General features: G+C 43.8%; 2 protein-coding genes across 5 annotated transcripts in view; both read left to right on the forward strand.

The window, feature by feature from the left end:
* Nucleotides 1-5,156, forward strand: part of phc2b (polyhomeotic homolog 2b (Drosophila)) — a 39,865-nt gene extending 34,709 nt beyond the window's left edge. For all 3 annotated transcript variants that reach the window (XM_076267305.1, XM_076267306.1, XM_076267304.1), the window contains 6 exons: nt 556-758; nt 1,342-1,474; nt 1,844-1,958; nt 2,413-2,530; nt 2,883-3,171; nt 4,258-5,156. In XM_076267305.1, the coding sequence (XP_076123420.1) occupies nt 556-758; nt 1,342-1,474; nt 1,844-1,958; nt 2,413-2,530; nt 2,883-3,171; nt 4,258-4,412 (1,013 nt within the window). In that variant the 3' untranslated portion in view covers nt 4,413-5,156. The remainder of the gene's footprint in view (nt 1-555; nt 759-1,341; nt 1,475-1,843; nt 1,959-2,412; nt 2,531-2,882; nt 3,172-4,257) is intronic.
* Nucleotides 5,157-7,011: 1,855 nt separating this feature from the next.
* Nucleotides 7,012-17,609, forward strand: part of cttnbp2nla (CTTNBP2 N-terminal like a) — a 19,864-nt gene continuing 9,266 nt past the window's right edge. The window contains exons 1-2 of one of the 2 annotated variants that reach the window (XM_076268147.1): nt 7,012-7,121; nt 11,426-11,533. In XM_076268147.1, the coding sequence (XP_076124262.1) occupies nt 7,107-7,121; nt 11,426-11,533 (123 nt within the window). In that variant the 5' untranslated portion in view covers nt 7,012-7,106. Of the gene's footprint in view, nt 7,122-8,322; nt 8,446-11,425; nt 11,534-17,609 lie in introns of those variants that run through there. The other variant, XM_076268148.1, reaches the window with a different exon arrangement.

Consider the following 17,609-nt stretch of genomic DNA (forward strand, 5'->3'; position numbering starts at 1 on the left):
CAGTTCATTGAAGTATGAAGTAGGCAAACCGTTCTTGCTAAGAATCGAGGAGAATAGGTAAGCCTGTTATATTATGTTGATAATCCTAAAAAAAACGAATACGGGAATGAGTGACCTATTCGTAATTTTGGCGAGGTGTGTTGGTTTCACTATTGCCATTCTAAAACGTAGGTTACGTTACGTTAATTACTGTAGATTTGGAACTCAACAATGAATTTAAACCGTGCCCAGGCTATACATCGGTGCAGAACATAGAGTTATACCTGTTAAAGAATGCTCTGCGGGGATACTAATCCTAGCGTTTTCACACAATCACTGGCTGCGAACAGGGAGGTGTGTTCCATGGACCGCGCATCTACCATGGGATGCGTGTGCTCTATCTTAGTTTATAACTGAGACTACAAATTCAACAAAGAATAACTATCGCTGTAGATGCCTTGAATTAGCTTAATGTATACTTACTCCTAATGAATATATCCGTTTACTCTCAATGCGCAAAGCAATTCCTGTCACCAACAGCGTTGTATGGTTCATGTAAGTTTGTGTTGTCATCAGCAGGAACCCCAGAACGGGTTAGCACCTCACCAGCAACGCCCCCACCAACGATGACTTCAGGAAATGATTGCGAAGCCCCTGCCGTAATTGGCAGCACGGCGCAGAACGGGGAGAACAAGCCCCCTCAAGCCATTGTTAAACCCCAGGTCCTCACGCACGTTATCGAGGGCTTCGTCATCCAGGAGGGAGCGGAGCCGTTTCCAGTGAGTATATTCTCAGCATCCTTTGAAGGTCAAAGGACCGCAGTTCAATTAGGCATGTCAAGTTCACACTGACACATACTCAACAACCATCTTACTTGTATCTGTTATATGTCTTACTTTTATCTGTTTATATGTCTTTTAGACATCACAGAAAAGACCCATTGAAGTATGTCCACTGCCGTTTATGCAGCCCTTTATGCAATGGTCGCTATGTTTGTCTACCACTGTAAAAAGGGTTTTCCGGTATCCATACTAGCAACAAACACTTAAAAAACTGTTTAACCGAAGTGGGACTGGGTTTAGGACATTTAAGGATATGCTACCCCCTAGTGGATAATACAGGAAGTGACCAAGTACAGTTGTCAAAACAGTCTGATCAAAACTTACAAGACGGTGCAAGTTTCTGTCACACCTGACTGTCACAACAAGGCATGCTGGCATGAAGAGCATAGTTTTTGTTTTGTTTTTTTGTTTTGCTGTAACAAGGGTAAAATGAGTGCACTCCTTCAAAAACTTATACAGTCCTGAGTCTTCATATTTACCTCTTTTCATACAACATTTGCCTGTTATTTACTTTTTTCAGATGGAGAGGCCTCCCGTTCAGAATGACAGCCCAAAGAAACCAGACCAGCAGCTTCCATCTGACCCAGAGAGGTCCCCGGTCCATAACCTGGCCAACAACACTGATTCAGAACCAGAGGATACAAACCAACAGGGTGAGGGCGACTTCTTGCCATCACCAACAAAGGCCCATGACACAGTCAGAGGAATACTGTACTCACAGGGTTGATTCATTTATGCAATGTGCAAAACGTACCTTTCAGCAATAGAGCATGTTTATGAAAGTCAGATGGTGTCTCTTTAACACAGAAAATATGCATGCAATCTTTTAAGATATGAATGAATCTGTTCCGTAATCAGTTGCTGGTCTCATATGTTTCGCCCATGTGTTCTTTTTGTTAGTGAGTTAGTTTATTTTTATTATATGTCAGCTGTCTTTAAGAACAAAGAAAATGTATGTTATTCTATAGAAACCATGAGAGAAATAAGAGATTGGTGATTAAATTAGAAAATATGTGTTGCAGATATGAAGGATCAGGAGGAGGAGCCAAAGTTAACCTGTGAGTTCTGTGGCTGGGTAGACTTCGCTTACAAGTTCAAAGGCACCAAGCGCTTCTGCTCAATGGTGTGCGCTAAAAGGTAGGTCTGATGAAGAGCTTTGCCATGATATTTAACTCATGTGTTATTCATATATTACATGTTTACGCTTTTACAGTCAGTATTCGTCCAAACCTGGATTTAAGGCTGGATCTGCCTCTGTATTTTGTGAGCACCAAGGGTCTACTGGTCACAATTGCTGTGACACCTCTGATAGCATGGATAGAATGAAACATTCTGTCCTATGCATTGGCCTATATTTAGTCGTGGATATCAAGTTATTTATTTATTTAAGATTAAAAAAATTATGGAAGATTTACATGCAGAAACTTTTGGAAGCAGCTGCATTGTTTGTAGTGTGTATGTTTTCAAAGTGTCACTTATTCATGCGTTGATGAAAACAGGAACAGCCAAAGCACTTCTCAGTTTAGCCATCTGCATCAGGGGGACACCTGTGGGAGAATAGCCATAGCAACAGTGTATTGTTTTGGAACAGGTATAATGTGGGATGCACCAAGCGGATTGGTCTCTTCCACCCGGATCGAACCAAAACAGCGAGTCGCTGGAGACGTAGGGCCCACAGAGGACGCCCGAGCTCAGATGCCAAGAAACAGGTAAGGCAGCACAAGCCACTCTCCCCTCTTCGCATGCACCTTTTACATTAACCAGGAAACAGTTTTGGCACAGTTGCTAACACAGTTACCCATTATCCGAAGGTCCTCTGCCATGTTTATGTTGGGTAAAATGAACACATTTACATGTTGGTAAGGCAGTGTTATGTATGAAATACCTACAATATGGGAAGCAGAACATGAGAAATGTAATCATAAATAAAATCTTGTGGCTATAATAATGATTTTTAACAAGTCATAACTGTCTGTCTGTTTAGCCTAACCTTTTCTGCCAACCCGTATGTTATGTAATAGTTTATGAAACTGATGGTCAGTTGTTGTTTCTGTGTTTCAGAAACTGTCGACCCCTCAGCAGATGCATAGCGGCTCCATCTCGTCTCCCATGCCTTCCCAACCCAGCCAGGGTGAGTCCAGTCCCTGCTCCGACATGTCCAGCTTCGAGGAACCCCCCTCGCCACTCTCCGTGGCCAGCTCGGGGCCCCCAGGGCCTCAGAACGAGCCGAGCCCCGACCAAGAGGGCGTCCGCGGTCGGGAGCTGCCCCTGCTGCCCCAGCACTTCCTTCCCTGTGACCCCACCAGGTGGAACGTGGAGGAGGTGTATGAGTTCATCCGCTCACTGCCAGGTGAGTGGCGTCACCTATGGTTGACTGTTGGGATTGCATGACGTGGTAACTGGTGAAATGGCCATACCAGTCTAGTTTAGATGGGAATCACCTGATCGGTATGCATTACCTCCTGTGGGCAGCCACAGGAATGACACCTTGGGGTTAGAGTGGGAAAGAGGAACTGTCAAGTATGATACATTGTAGCTATGGTTCAGCACCTACTGTTAGTCAGGGTTTCTGCTGCATATTACAGTCTCATGCTCCTGTAACACTGTTTGAGCATGCACTACTTTGACCACATATTAGTCCACTTAACAATTGTACTTGGGTGCTGAAAGATGGGTGGGTGACATTGTCCTCTCAAAAGTCTCAATGGGGTTCCAATTAGAACTTTAACATTTAGAATTTTCCAAAACAACCTTTCATCAAAGAATGTTTAATATAATTTTGGGAAGGTACATTTGTAGGTTTGTGTTTATGAAAAAGGCTGAATTTAGTGACTAATTATAAATTAAATGATTAAGTATAAAGTAAAATTTAACTCTGACTATTATGTTACTTAAAGATATTTATAGTCAGAAGGCTAGAGGATGTAGTGGGTCTGTGTTTTTAGTTCTGTGTTACTGTACTGTATTACTGGGCAGTTAATTGATCTCACAGTACAGGCCTCCTGCTGTGTCTGTCCTGGCAGTTTGTAAAAACTTGTAATTAAGTCATGAACATGTATGAAGAAATCAATAAATATTGCTCTTATCTGACAGGGCTGGTACCTACATTAAAAACAATCACTCAACTGGAAAATTGACAACTACGAAGTAGATTCTAATTCATATTAAAAGTAGGGCAGCACAAATACATGGAGTTACTGATTAAATTTGCACAAAGAAAATGAATTGCTAATTAATATCATATTCAGTATCATTCAATCATTCAGTCATTTCTCATCACTCATGATCTTGGTGACTCATTGCTTGTTGTCAAAAGAATGTGCTGGAAACGAATCATTACCTTATTATAGCCCTGGGTGTTTTGAGCATTTTTGCCATTCATGGTGGTTTTGGGTGTTCTCAGCCATAAGTAGTTGTTTTTGTCATCCTCTTCCAGGCTGCCAGGAGATAGCAGACGAGTTCCGCTCACAGGAGATCGACGGCCAGGCCATGCTGCTGCTAAAGGAGGACCACCTCATGAGTGCCATGAACATTAAACTGGGGCCGGCCCTCAAGATCTATGCCCGCATCAGCATGCTCAAGGACTCATAGCCCAAGAGTGTGTGTGTGTGCGTGTGTGTGTGTGTGTGTTTGTATGTTTGTGAAAGCATGATGGTATGACTAAGAAAAGGCTCCAAGCCTTTGTATGTATCTGTATGCATGTGCATGTATGAGAGTATGTTGTGTGTGTGTGTGTGCCAGTGTGGATGTGGATGTGTATGTCTGTGTGTGTGTATGTCTGTGTGTGTGTGTGTGTGTGTGTGTGTGTGTGTGTGTGTGTGTGCACGTATGTGGGCTGGAGATGCCTAACAGAAGTCCTGTGAGCGGGCGGGAGGCCAAGGCCCAGCAGCTCTGTGGAACACGACTGCACTATGACTTTCTCTCTCCCCACCCTGCCCACGCCTCCGGCTGGCTCTGCTCCCGCGGGTGCATTAACCGTGACCCCCCGCTGCCAGGTCATGGACACCCACTCAGAGAACCCGCTTCAGAAAAAAAAATACCCTTAAAGAACCGCCGATATGGAACCACCCTTGAAGAACTCCAAGTAAAGAATGACACAAGAAGTCCATCATATGTGGAGAATGTTGTGTGCCTTGTCCTGTGAACTAAACGGATCTGGTCCTAGGCAGGGGCATGGGAGGAGTGTACTGACCCATATGGGGAGCAGGGAGGTGGGGGGCTACTTTTAGCTCACGTCCTCTGCAACTATGTAATGTTAGGATGTGTGTGATTTGCATAAGTCGATTTTTTTATTCACTCAGTGCTTTTCTATTATAAATAAATTATTTGTCTGTGTGTGAGTGTGTGTGCCTGTGTGTGTGATGTGTGTGTGTATGTATGAGAGAGAGACAGAAACAGAGAGACAGAGAGCGTTTTAAAAACTCAGAGATTGGTGCTACCTAAATATTTTGAAAGTACTGCTTACTTGATTCACACTCGCTACATCATTGGGCGTGTGTCTTACTTCATTTAGGTTTGAAAGGAAAGGCAAACATGCATTCCTGGTAGAAACCACATGGAGTGCAGGCAACCAAATGCATATATTCTCCTTGTATTTGACTTGGCAAGGTGAGGCTCTTTCGCCACGCTCTCCTATCATTTCTCTGTGTTATGTGCACTTAAAGACACGCACACTTTATCCACATACTTATTACAGCATACCTAACCATCTAAATGCGAGAATTATGAGGGGAAAAAACAAAAGCTTCATCACCTCAAAGGCTTTTTAAAAACTCTTTTCCTTAGTGTTCTTTTCTTTCCCACACTTACTGGTCCACTCCCACTTGTGAACTCTGTCAGTGGGAATCTACAGCGGGACTTTTTGTTTCTGTCGGGCCCTCGGCGATGAGAAGTGCAGCAGCGGAAGAGCCGCACCACATCGTATTCCCAGACACTGACTCACCCAGCCAACACTCAGCCCCGGTACACACTCCATTAGGCCAGCCCTGAAGACAAATTAGCCCCTTCTGCTAAAGGAGAAGCCATTACAAGTGTGTGTGTGAGTGATGGTGGTGGGGGGGGGGGGGTCATGTGCCTTTTGCGGTGTGGCTTGACTTTTGCTTGAAGTTTCATCAGAGGAATGTGTGTAAGTACAATGTACAGATCGCTTGTGAGAAAACTGAATTGCTCACAGCATTCAAATCACATCAGAGAGTATGTGCATTTATTTGTGTGTGTGTGTTTGTGTATGAGAGAGAGAGACAGAGTGAAAGTCTTTCTACCTATTTTGTTTAAATTGTTTTGATGTGCACAGTCATTCTTTCCTATTTGGTATGCTAATGTTTTGATGTCCAAACTTGTATGTAAGTAGATGAGCTTGTGATTATGTAGAAAATAATGTCTTTTGTTGGCTATGATGCTTTGTGAATTGCTGATATTTATCAAACTGAATTTGTAATATAACTTTTTCATTGAAACAATAATTCTGAAAAAAAACGGTGTTGAGTTTTTGTTGTGTTGGGGATTGTTAGAAAAGAAAGAACGAAAGAAAGAAAAGCCTTTGACTGTACTGATGGCACCCAAACTTTAAGATTAGTTCAGCGAAGCCTCCAAGGATGCTGCTGGCTATCTTCAAAACATCTCACATCTCCAAAGATGTGTCTAATATTGAGCTGTTCCATCAGCCACTAGGTGGTGTCTTGTTCCTGAAATAGAAATGCTGGGCTGCCCATGTCGGGACGATGGAGATATAAAGTTGGGACGGCGAAATGTTAAGGGCTTCATATTTACCTTTGGTAAAATCCTAAGATAAACAACCACGCGTTTTCTGCCAAACACTAAACTTTTCATCTATAAAATCGTTTTGTTAAAGTTAGAAGTTCAGTACAATGGGATTAGGTTTCAATTGCATACACGAACCTAGATCTTCTTTGTGTGGGTATCGCGCACTATTCTTGGATTTGCCCTGTGATTTATCCTTCTCGCCCGGTATAGAAAAGCGTAAAATGGTAGTTCCATTAAAAGACTTATGATTCACGAAGACAGTATGAACAGAAAACACACAAGAGGATTGAACAGGTTACAAAAAGTACACAAAGAACCTAGTTCTAAACCCATGCGACATCCTCCTAACCCTGCCTCCATCCAGTGACTCCTTTCATTGGTCAACAGTTTGGAATCGGACTTGCCGATTGGATCCATCGCATGCCACACACTTAACCCTTTTTTCCGCTGGGCTTCGGTTCATCATAGTTCACTAAAGTCTCTTCGGAAACCGTTTTGATGGTGGAGTTAAACTAACCTGGAATGGCACCTACTACGGTAAGCTATAACATTATTTTGTTTTCCGCTACCTGTTGCATTCAATGGACTGTTTGGTAAGTTGTATCTGCTCATTTTTAGTCATCAAGCGTTGCCTAAACATCAGCGATGCCTTGTTGCTTGAGAGGCTGGTCAACGTTGTGAGGATCCCTTCAAGTTTAGTCGAGATGCATAACATGTGAATATCCTATTTTGGGATGGTAGGCTACATCAACATTTCACTTTTAAAACTCGCAGACAAACTGTGATTTGATACCGTGTTCCGTTTCAAACAATGAATGTGTCAATTTAAGTGATGTATGAGCGATTGAATTATGGAATTAAGGCCTATATTCTTGTATTCTACCTGTGGTGTTTGTTGTCATAGTCTACTGAGTTTTATAAGGGATTCATGTCATACGTTAATTAATGTTAACGTTTCAGATTTACCTTTATTACCCACGCCATCAGCGGTGCGTCTTTGTAGCAAGTTTTATTCCATCTTCTGAATATTGATGGTGTTGGTTAGAGAAGGCAAATATATCAGTTTTCCTAAATTATTATCCTGTAATCGACAACAGAGTTAATATACTTTAATGTATCAGTTTTGTAATGCTGTTCTTTTTGTTGAGTATTTTGGGTTTCTTGCTTAGTAAATGTGTAGCCTAATATAAAATGCAACAATTATTGAAACACCCATTAAATCATCCTGTCTAGACATGACTGATATGTAATGAGATGTAATAAACTAGAGAAGATAGGCCTACTGGTAGTTAAATAAATTGGTCCATGTTTCTGTGTATGTAACACCGTGCACTGTATCAGTTGTATTCGTGTCACAGCAAGAAATCTGCTTAAGAGGACCTTGGTGGTGTAGCTTAAAGGAGGCCAGGGGATTTCAATAATTAGCTCTTGACATCTGTTTGGGTGAAGCGGGACTTGGGGACAGCCGCTCCGGGACGATGACAGACAGCCGGGGAATGTTAGCCCCATTTTGACAGGTCACTGAGCACTTCGATGCAGTCTCCTTTTAATGAGTGTGAAATAGATTATTTATTGGATAAAATGTGTGTACAGTTACCTTGTTGCATAGGCCTCTTAAAGAGCAGTCGAACCAGACAACAAGGATAAAGGGATTACAACCCCCAGAGCCCTTTCCAAGGGAGCTAAATGTTAAACAGTGTGGGAATATTTGGTGTTCCCAGGCTGTTGCTGTGGATAACAGCAGCCTTTTCCTAAGTATCCTATTTGGAAAAAGGTTGCAGCTCAGCAGTCAAAGAGACTCAAAGAAGCAGGACAGAGGCTTCCAAATGGAGGATAAGATGATGTTGGATGTACAGAGCAGGTACTATTAAACCCTTATTTTTCATTGATTGCTGAAGTCGATTTTCTCATAAAAATAATTGCAATGTATAGGCTATACCAAGCTGTGAGGCCCTGCAATCTCCCCACAGGTCTGAACAGCTGATAGGCCCACTGAAACGGGTCTGGCCCAAGCTAAGTACACTGTACATGTGGGAAACGTCAGCTCTTCTCTATATGAAGCCGTTCTCATCCAAACTCTGTATGAAAGCAGTTACGAGTGGCTGTGAAATTAGCGGGATTTAAAAGGAGTCTGGGGGCGGATCAGAGTTGTAATTAACACTGTTCCCATGGTCAAACCACAAACCACCAGTGTGGTAACAACAACAACAAAAAATGTCTCTGTGAACATAGTTGTACTTGTACATGTGATGGTTGACAGATCAAGCTGTTTGTAAATGTACTCAGATCACGTGCTTTTGCTCTCAAGACTCCCTTTTCTGGCTCTTTGAATATCTGTCTCATCAGAGATTTCCAAAATCACTCTTGGTACTCGCTGTGTCACTGGAGCCTGTGGTGTAATTCCACATGCCAAAGTCAATATAGCCCTCGGCCTCGTGAGAGTCGGTCGAAGCTGGGAGGGCCAGTCAGCGGTCTGATGTAGTACGGTAGCCGAAAAAACTCTCCAGCCGCCTCCGAGGCCATTATGCAATGCGCCGAGTGCGGTCCCCGAGTCCCTGACAAAGTGGAAAGTTTGGCAAGCAAAGTGACGCGACGTGCCGGAGACTGAAACACCTCAGTCATTTGAGGCTAAAAGTTGAGGAGGGCCATATGGACCCAATCACTCCGGCAGCAGAGTAACGGAATAGACTAACATCAGCTCCTCTTGGCACTGTCAGCTAACTAGACGTGGCATGCCTCATCAGATCCGCTGAGAGACTGGAGTTGCCTTAGTCAATTATGAGAGAGAGAAAGAGAGAGAGAGAGAAAGAGAGAGAGCGAGAGAGAGCACAGATTTAGTTTGGGTACATTTTGTATCTGTGATTCTCGTAGTGTCCATAAAGGATTTCTTTCCATAGAGTTGTAAAATGTCTGAAATTGAAAATGTCTTACAGCATGTACTTGTTACTGTCAGTTTTATTTATCACCCCCTTACAGCTGGCATGGGCTCAAATATAGGCCTACCACTGTGCAGATAAGAGGATGAAAAAGTTAACAGTCAGTTTGAAGCCCAAGGATCTCAGTCCCTTTTAACTGCATGTGTGTGTCTTTACTTTTGCCTGTTTTTAAGAGATGCTGTCTCCCCCTTTGAACTCGATATGAATCTGGACCCTGTGGCTAGACGAATGTTGCCTTTCCCATCAGTGCGTGAGAGTCCCAAAGTGACAGCGCTCACTGGAAACACCAGCCATCATGTGTTGGTTGGTTGTTGCAGTGGTGGATGTATGAAGTGCACGCCGCAAGCATGTCAACAGAGTCAGTGCAGCACCAAGAAATGTGTGCGTGCGCTACAAGTGACCACAACTTATTTCAAACACTAAATAAGATGTCTCTCCTCTATCCAAGATATAATTGAGAGAAGCATACCCAGGCTTGACTGGCGTTTGATATCAAAACTACTGGGGAAACTCTCTTGCTGTAAATCGCTCTGGATAAAACAGTCTGCTAAATTAATACATGTAAATGTACCAGTAAATGAAACTATTGACACAACACTCTGGTATTTCTTAGAAGGGGGAATGTATTTGTTTCTAATGACTACGTATCCCAGCGTAGGCCCACATATATATATAACATAGCATCTTGAGTGCATTAGAATGAAATTGGCGATGAATCTGAATATGGTATGAAACAAAGCATTGCAAATCATTCTCAAATTTACTGTAAGGCCTTGCAGACGTTCGTACGGCTTTTAGGAATAACCCGTTTCATATCCCCTTCAAGGGACCCTCTTCCTCTTTAATGGACTCGACCTCTTCCTCTTAGACTGTGGATGCAGTGGCGTCTCAATCTGCTTTCCATGTGTTGTGGTGTGTAGGGAAGAGGACGTCTAGAGGAGAGAATAATTTACGAGCCTGTGAAAGGGAAAAAGCCCAACAGTCATTTGTTATGCATGAGGAATAGATAGGGCCTGCTTGGTGATGGGCAGTCTGATGATGAGGTCCTCTGCTGAAGTTAATGTAGGCTACTGCTCAGCCAGTGCCCTCTCCCACAGGAAACATTATCAGCACATTTAATCAATAAATCATTTTGATAGTGTCCCAGTTTAAACGAACCTGGATCCAGATTTGGTTGGAGCTGAACATATTTTTGGGACTCAGACTCGCTCTCTCTCTCTCATATTGGTTTCATATGTTTATAGTCATAGAATTATTACTCTGATAGTCGACTCAAAGCATTAGCTGCATATTTTGTCAATGCGTTAGATCCATGGGATTGGAACACATTTGTGTGAAGTTGCTGCTACTGAGCTCTGTCTGCTAACTCACTGGAACTTCAAGCACACTCAGTGGAACCTTAATACAACTTCTCTCTTTTGCTTTTACTTTTGGGCGCCGCCTACATGCTAGGCTAGAGGTTTCTTTGATTATTCCTCTTAGTGGATCTCTAGCCCTAGGTACAGTGTATAGATAGATAAATAGATAGATAGATAGATACTTTATTGATCCCCAAGGGGAAATTCAAGACGTATCAAACTAGGACTACGAGAGATCAGAGAAGAGCATGCTCATTAATTAGTGTGTTACATTGTAGTTATTGGTGCAGTTTCTGCGTATCAAGAGCTTTGTAACCATTTCATCAAAAACTTTCTCTCTTCTTAGTACCAGTGTACATTTGCCATTGAGGCAAATGTTCAAAGCTAGGCCGATATAAATACAACACAGTATAAACACACAATACAATATATACACAATCAAGTCAATTGATTGCATTGTTCCTGTTGAATATGATATTGTCGTGTCATGTCCTACTACGTGATCTGGACATACGGATGATTGTTTGTGTCCGGCCTTTGCCCTCAGGAGTCCAGGATGAACATGGAGAACCTGAGCAAGGCCGAACTGCTGATGCTCTTCAGCGTCCTGGAGGGAGAGTTGGAGGCGCGCGACCTGGTCATCGAGGCCCTCCGAGTGAGTCTCCACAGAAATACATCGTCACATGACCTTCTAGCGTGTGTGTGTTCCTGAGCTGTTTCTTTAAATAGCCATGCGGGGGGCAAGCCTCTTAGCCTATCCACGCGACTGGTTTGTCTACACTTCACTGCCACACAATGACTATGAGCCTTTAGCAGCATTTTTTATGATCACTCACATTTACATTAGTTTAAATACACAAAAACAGTATATTATTTAATTTCCAATATTAATAATTTGTACAGTGGCATTAACAATAGACATAAGGCTCTAATTGAAATGGCAGGGCAATGTGTAAAGTATCAACCAACCAAGTTCACGTGCATGAACTAAGTTATCATGAGGCATGTGGGAGCAGTTTGCAGTTAAGGTCTCGCCCACGGTATGAAATTAGCAAATTGATTTTGCGTAGTTGATTATATTAGCTTTTGTTATACTTACACTTTGCCCATCTCTCAAATTAGGGCCCATAGTCTCAAAGCACTGTAGAGAGCCCCAGGCTTGAATCCCTTAGAGTAATCATCAAGAAAATCTCTGTTCTTTGATGAAAGAGACTTGAGCAGAGCCCAGCTGAAGTCGGAATGGGGGAACCCATCTGGTTGAGGCTTACCCGAGAGAGGGATTGGGGATGGGGTAGTTATTAGTGCAGTACAGTATGTGGTTGGGTTGACCACGCAACATCATCAAGTGACTCAGTGCGTTGGCTGTAGTGCATTCGCCCCTATGCAGGTGCACTGGAGCTCTGGGCTGCATTAAAGACTGGATGTGGGCGACGGGGTGGAGCCGAGGTTTTCTGAGCTCAGCGTGGCACAGCGCCGTGCCCAGGGGAGAAATTAGCGCCGTACCACGCGATGGGAAGCAGATGTGTATCGGGCACATACCTCAGCTGCCTCGCTCCTGCTCGGAGCTGGCCTAGATCTGGCCCAGATCTGCGTCCACGCCAGAGCCAGCCATTATCAGGGATGCTTGTCTCACCGCTGTTGCATCCTGTTATGTAAGCGCATAATGGGACCAAGGGTCGTTTTATGCTAGGTTACAAAGATAAGCGACTGGGGCTTTAGCCTGGTGGCAATGATGGCGGCTGGTTGAAGTCAAGCATCTTGGGGTTGTTTTGAGTAGGAACATATTTGCGTGGTTAACATTACCGACAAACAAGTCTCTTTAGGGAATGTTGTTTGCTTCTGCTTCAAAACACCTTGGTTTACAGTGTCTTGCACACTTACTTCTTACTTTATACCAAACCTTTTGAAAACCTAAACATTTTAATCATCATCTCCAGATTGTTTGGGACTGTTGCTTATTTTCGCAGCCGGAATGTGATCCATTCTGTGTCGACCCCCAAACCCCCCCCCCCCCCTTTTTCTTTTTTTGTTGAGCAGCAGTGAAGTACCCCCTCGTACATTCCAGAGCGGAGTCTGGCTCTCTTCCCACACTCCTGGCGGAAACTGGCCTTCCAGTCCTCCAGCCTGAGCTGATCTACAGCGGCCAGAGCCTGCCAGCAGTCAGGGAGGGAGAGAAAGAGAGAGGGAGAGACACACAGAGCAAATGAAATAAACTGCAGGCCTAGCTGGTTCTGTGGGGATGTGTGTGTGTGTGTGTGTCAGTATGTGTGTTTCTGTGTGAATGAGCGTGTCTGTGTGTGTGTATGTGTGTGTCAGCGGTAGACTTCTAATTCGTTCTATATTTATCTGGCCTAGTGTTCATTGACATCAGGATTAGACTTTAAAATAGACAGACTCAACTCTGCAGCAAAAGCCGTTACTTTCCTACTTCCTACAATTCAGTTGTTGGTAAGACCGTCATGTAAAGAGACATGGCAATGTTTTTGGCCAAATGTGGATGGAATGAGAATGTGTTCTGTGATTCTAACCAAGTTCCATCCAAGTTTTTAAATCTGACCCTTCCCACCCAAGTAGAACGGAAACCTGCGTGCCCGTCATGGTTGTTTGTTTCTCATGAAACGAATGACCTGGTTTCAGAGTTACCGCTTGCAAAATGATGGACAGGATCGAAGCATCTGCGCTGTCTCCACAGTGGAAAAAACTGGCGACCCGGGCAGGGAGCATGTCGCTGCATGCAGTCCCTCTATTCACTGAGGAGGTTTTAACAAGCTGGAGGTACAGCGAACACTGGACCTTTCAATGAGGAAAAAAAATGGGATAGAACTCTTGTTCTTTCTTTCCACCTCTATACTTAAATGCTCTTATTCTCCTATTCTCTCTCTCTCTCTCTCTCTCTTTCTTTCTACCTCTTCATCATTATACTTAAATCCTCTAATTCTCTCTCTCTCTCTCTCTCTCTCTCTGTCTCTCCGTCGAGGTTCAGCTGAGCAGCTGGGCTGAGGGCTGTGGGCTGAACATGCAAGTTATTTTCCCAGAGTCCAATTTCATTTCACCCCCCCCACCCCACCCCCCCACCCCGATGACCAAGTTCTGTGAATTTGACACTGGTGTCACTTCAGCATGAAGAGATCATTGTCAGCTCTTAATGTGGCCCCATCCCCCTCCCTCCACCACTGGGGCTGTTGTTATCCTCTGTGTGGCTGAGCACATGAAGTTAAGTGCACTGGTGATTTGCTGTGCCGATGCTATCTTTTGCGCTTCGTGTTTGTGAAAGCACAGTGTGAGAAAAAAAAAATTTGACCTCTGCTTAGGATGAGAGAGGGAAAAAAAGACTTTGGCAGGAGAGAAAAGAACAGGCCCCTGCTCAGAGATCCATAGGCAGATAGGGCCAGTGCTATTGTCACGCTCCCTCATGAAGCGTGGGAGCAGACGTAGGTCCTGCAGAGCAAAGCAGCTGGGCTGGACTTGAGGTCCAGCGCCAATCCAGGTCTGGGGCACATCTGGGCTAGAGACCACTGCCATCTCGTTATTTGGGTTACGTGGAGGGGAAAAAAAAAACATTTAGAGACGTGGCCACTTATGTAGACGATGTCCAGGTCTGTCCATTTCTGCAGATTCCCAGTCAATTTAGAGAGGATTCTCTGGTGTTGTACTCCATGCATGTGGAGGCCCCCATGAAGTATAGTACGTGTCCGTGAGAGCCATTTGCTTTGAAAGGACCAAGCTGCATAAGTGAGCACTGTTTGTGGTTTCTGGGTGGCCATTCTTCGTTGGTGACTCAGACAAATCTCCCGTCAGTCATGATGTTCGCTCCTTCCCGGCAATGAGCTCATTAGGGACGTGTCGCACAGCTTCTCCCCAGACCAGCCCTAGACTAGATCTGGCCCAGATCTGGCACTCATCTCCCGAATCAGCACCAGGTTCAGGCCGGACCTCAACCAGAACCAGCTACCATCTGGTCTGACTATCTTAGTCAGCATGTGTCAACTTGCATCAGATCAGCAACTACAGTGAGGCATTGTGCAGTCACTGTGTCACTCAGTTTGTACATGTCTTAACAGTGAGGCATATTGCATATTTGAAGAGTTTTTTTGGTCGTTTTATGAATGGTCACAGACTGCAGACTTCACCGTCATTGTTTTGGCTGGCGTTGCCAGTTTGTGCGGTTGCCAAAGCCCTGGTAGGTTCCGTTAGTCACTGAGAAAGTCTGGTTTTTTAATCTAGTCTTTAAGTGCGCAGATTGTGGAGGAAGTTTGGATTTGCGAACTAAGTATGGACAGACAGAGAGGAAGTGATGCTCAGGTTTGGCTTTGAATAGCCCCAAAATGGGAAATGGAATTATCCAAAGATCCTGTTAGAGCAAAACAGAGCTTCATAGCAACCATGACTCATAGATTATGTAAACACAGCAGATCAATTGATGAGAGAGACTGTTGTAGCCCATGGAGGAGAAAAAACATTTTTAAATCAACTTTATTTACTTTCAACTTTGTGTTTGTAAAAGTAGTATTTATTGTTACATAAGGGTCTCCCCTGCGGTTTAGCTTGAATGTTAGTTCTCATTTGTAAGTCGCTTTGGATAAAAGTGTCAGCTCAATGAATAAAGGACCTATTACTAAAGTATCTTTTTACCAATCATTTTTCAACTTTTGTGTGGTTTCTCAGTGTTTTCCCAATTGTGGGGACACCAAATCACTCTGTACCAATTTAGAAAGTTGACATCCCGAGTGCATCTTTTCTTATATTTTACATTTTAACAAACCTTAATCCAGTAGTTTTGTTTTCACACATGAGGTCAGCCCAGTAAATAATCTTTATTTGACGTGAGTAGGGGGAGTGTGGCTGCAAGAGTAAGGTGGGTCATTTGCCACTCAGAAGTATCTTTGCAGGCCATCAGTCTTACTGCTGTATTTGGTGCCAACATTCTTCTTGTCTGTAAGCTCTTCCAGGTTTGGGAGGAGAGGGCCATCAGGGGACCATGTCAACTGATAACCGCTCGACTCTGACAGCCTGCCATAGCTGCCCTTATCTGTCCCTGGATGGCTAATCTCCTCAAGCACTTGTACTCCAGCTGGCCTGTGAATGCTCACCCATTGGCCCAGATCTGGCCCTGATCTGTCTGTTTCTATCTGGAGGGTAACAACGCTTGGGGAGATTATTCCGCTACTTCAGACTGTCCAACGGTTTAACTGGCCAGTGCAGGATTAGCGACCAAACAATGAGTGCCATCTCAGAGCGCCATCAGTAGATCAGTAGTTCTCTGGGACGGTCGCCATCAGGCTCTTACACTGATGGAGACTCCAGACTTCCTGGTCAACAGAGACAGAGCAAAAGGCAGTGGTGGCTTCTTGGGAGCGTGGAGAGCCTTTGTGCCACAAGCCGTTCGTTGCCCCTTATGTGTTGTATCTTAGTGATTCATCTAATTGTGTTAAGTTGCAGAAAAGCTACATTTAGAAGCTTGTCGCTGAAATACTCAGATGTGAGATCGTTTCGTTTTGAAAAATGTGTTGTGTAAATGCATTGAACCACCACAAAACTGAAGTACTTGATGACGAACTCAGAAATGGAGAGCTATAAAACACATAAATACATGGTTCCAAACTGTAAAATGTGTATGTGCATATAATTTGCTGAACAGTACCAATGCACTGAAATAAAAGTCTTGGAAAGAACATAAATGATTTCAAAGCACATTGAGTACTATAATGCCATAGATTTCGGTTTTTTCAACTTTGACAATCACTCAAACATATTGGCAGTTGACTCTAGAATAGTCTAGCGTTTATCTAACATGGATCACACAGGTCTTCCAGCACCACTCAATCTTAAATCCAGTCTTGTACAGCTAGCCGATATTTGCTTTTTCTATCTGACTGTCAGTCTAGCCGGATTCCCAAGGCAGCTTCTGAGTGTGGTATCTTTATGTGAGTGAACCACTCTCAGTTGAGCGTATTGGGATTTTGTGGTCCTGCTGTTGTTTGACTATTTCCTGCCACACAAGGCACACACTGTATGTGAAGGACTTTATGTCCAACTCAGAAGTAAAATGATTAACCATGGTTGACCATTCAGTAAACCCAGTGTGCGGTAAATAATATAGTTGCTCTCCCATGATAGTTTTCACTGTGATAATGGTAATGGATATCTGTCTAGGTTAGGATAGAAATTTCCAGGATGGCGTGAGGAATGTTTTAAACTAGTACTGATGAGTTATTCACAGCTGTCTCACACTGATAGCACATTTCTGTTTGGGTCTAAGTGCTCTAGCATGGTTTACTTTTCCCACACCTTTGTACTGCTTCCACGAGACATAATACAGACTGCCCTGCCCCCTGCCCTGCCCTCCGTTCTACTTCAGTCTGGAGTCTATGGAGTAATCGGACCTCATCGGGTTTCTGCTTGAACTCAAAGATATTCGCTCGAGCACAGAAGAATGTTCTAGCGTTCCCAAACACAAATTCCCTCCTCCTCCAGCACTCCTGTGTTGGTTGACCCATGGAGAAGTCGAAAAGCCGCTGGTCATGTGTCATGGTCTGCATGGGCCAGTGGTAAGGGCCAGTTCCAGAGTGAAAAGTTAATTTCATTGGCTGCCTTCTCAGTTGGTTGATTCCTGAGGAAGGAAGGGTTTCCCTGGAAGGCCTTGGTTAACTCTGGAAATTATTATCCTGCTGTAGCATTTCTGCTCAGCGATTGCTGATTGTTGACTACCAACAGTCAGCAGTCTGCTTAGT

Source organism: Alosa pseudoharengus, unplaced genomic scaffold, assembly GCF_046254945.1.
Source record: "Alosa pseudoharengus isolate Yale_2024_CS ecotype anadromous, Long Island Sound unplaced genomic scaffold, YU_APseudo_1.1 YU_APseudo_1.1_scf_5, whole genome shotgun sequence".
Classification (NCBI taxonomy): domain Eukaryota; kingdom Metazoa; phylum Chordata; class Actinopteri; order Clupeiformes; family Clupeidae; genus Alosa; species Alosa pseudoharengus.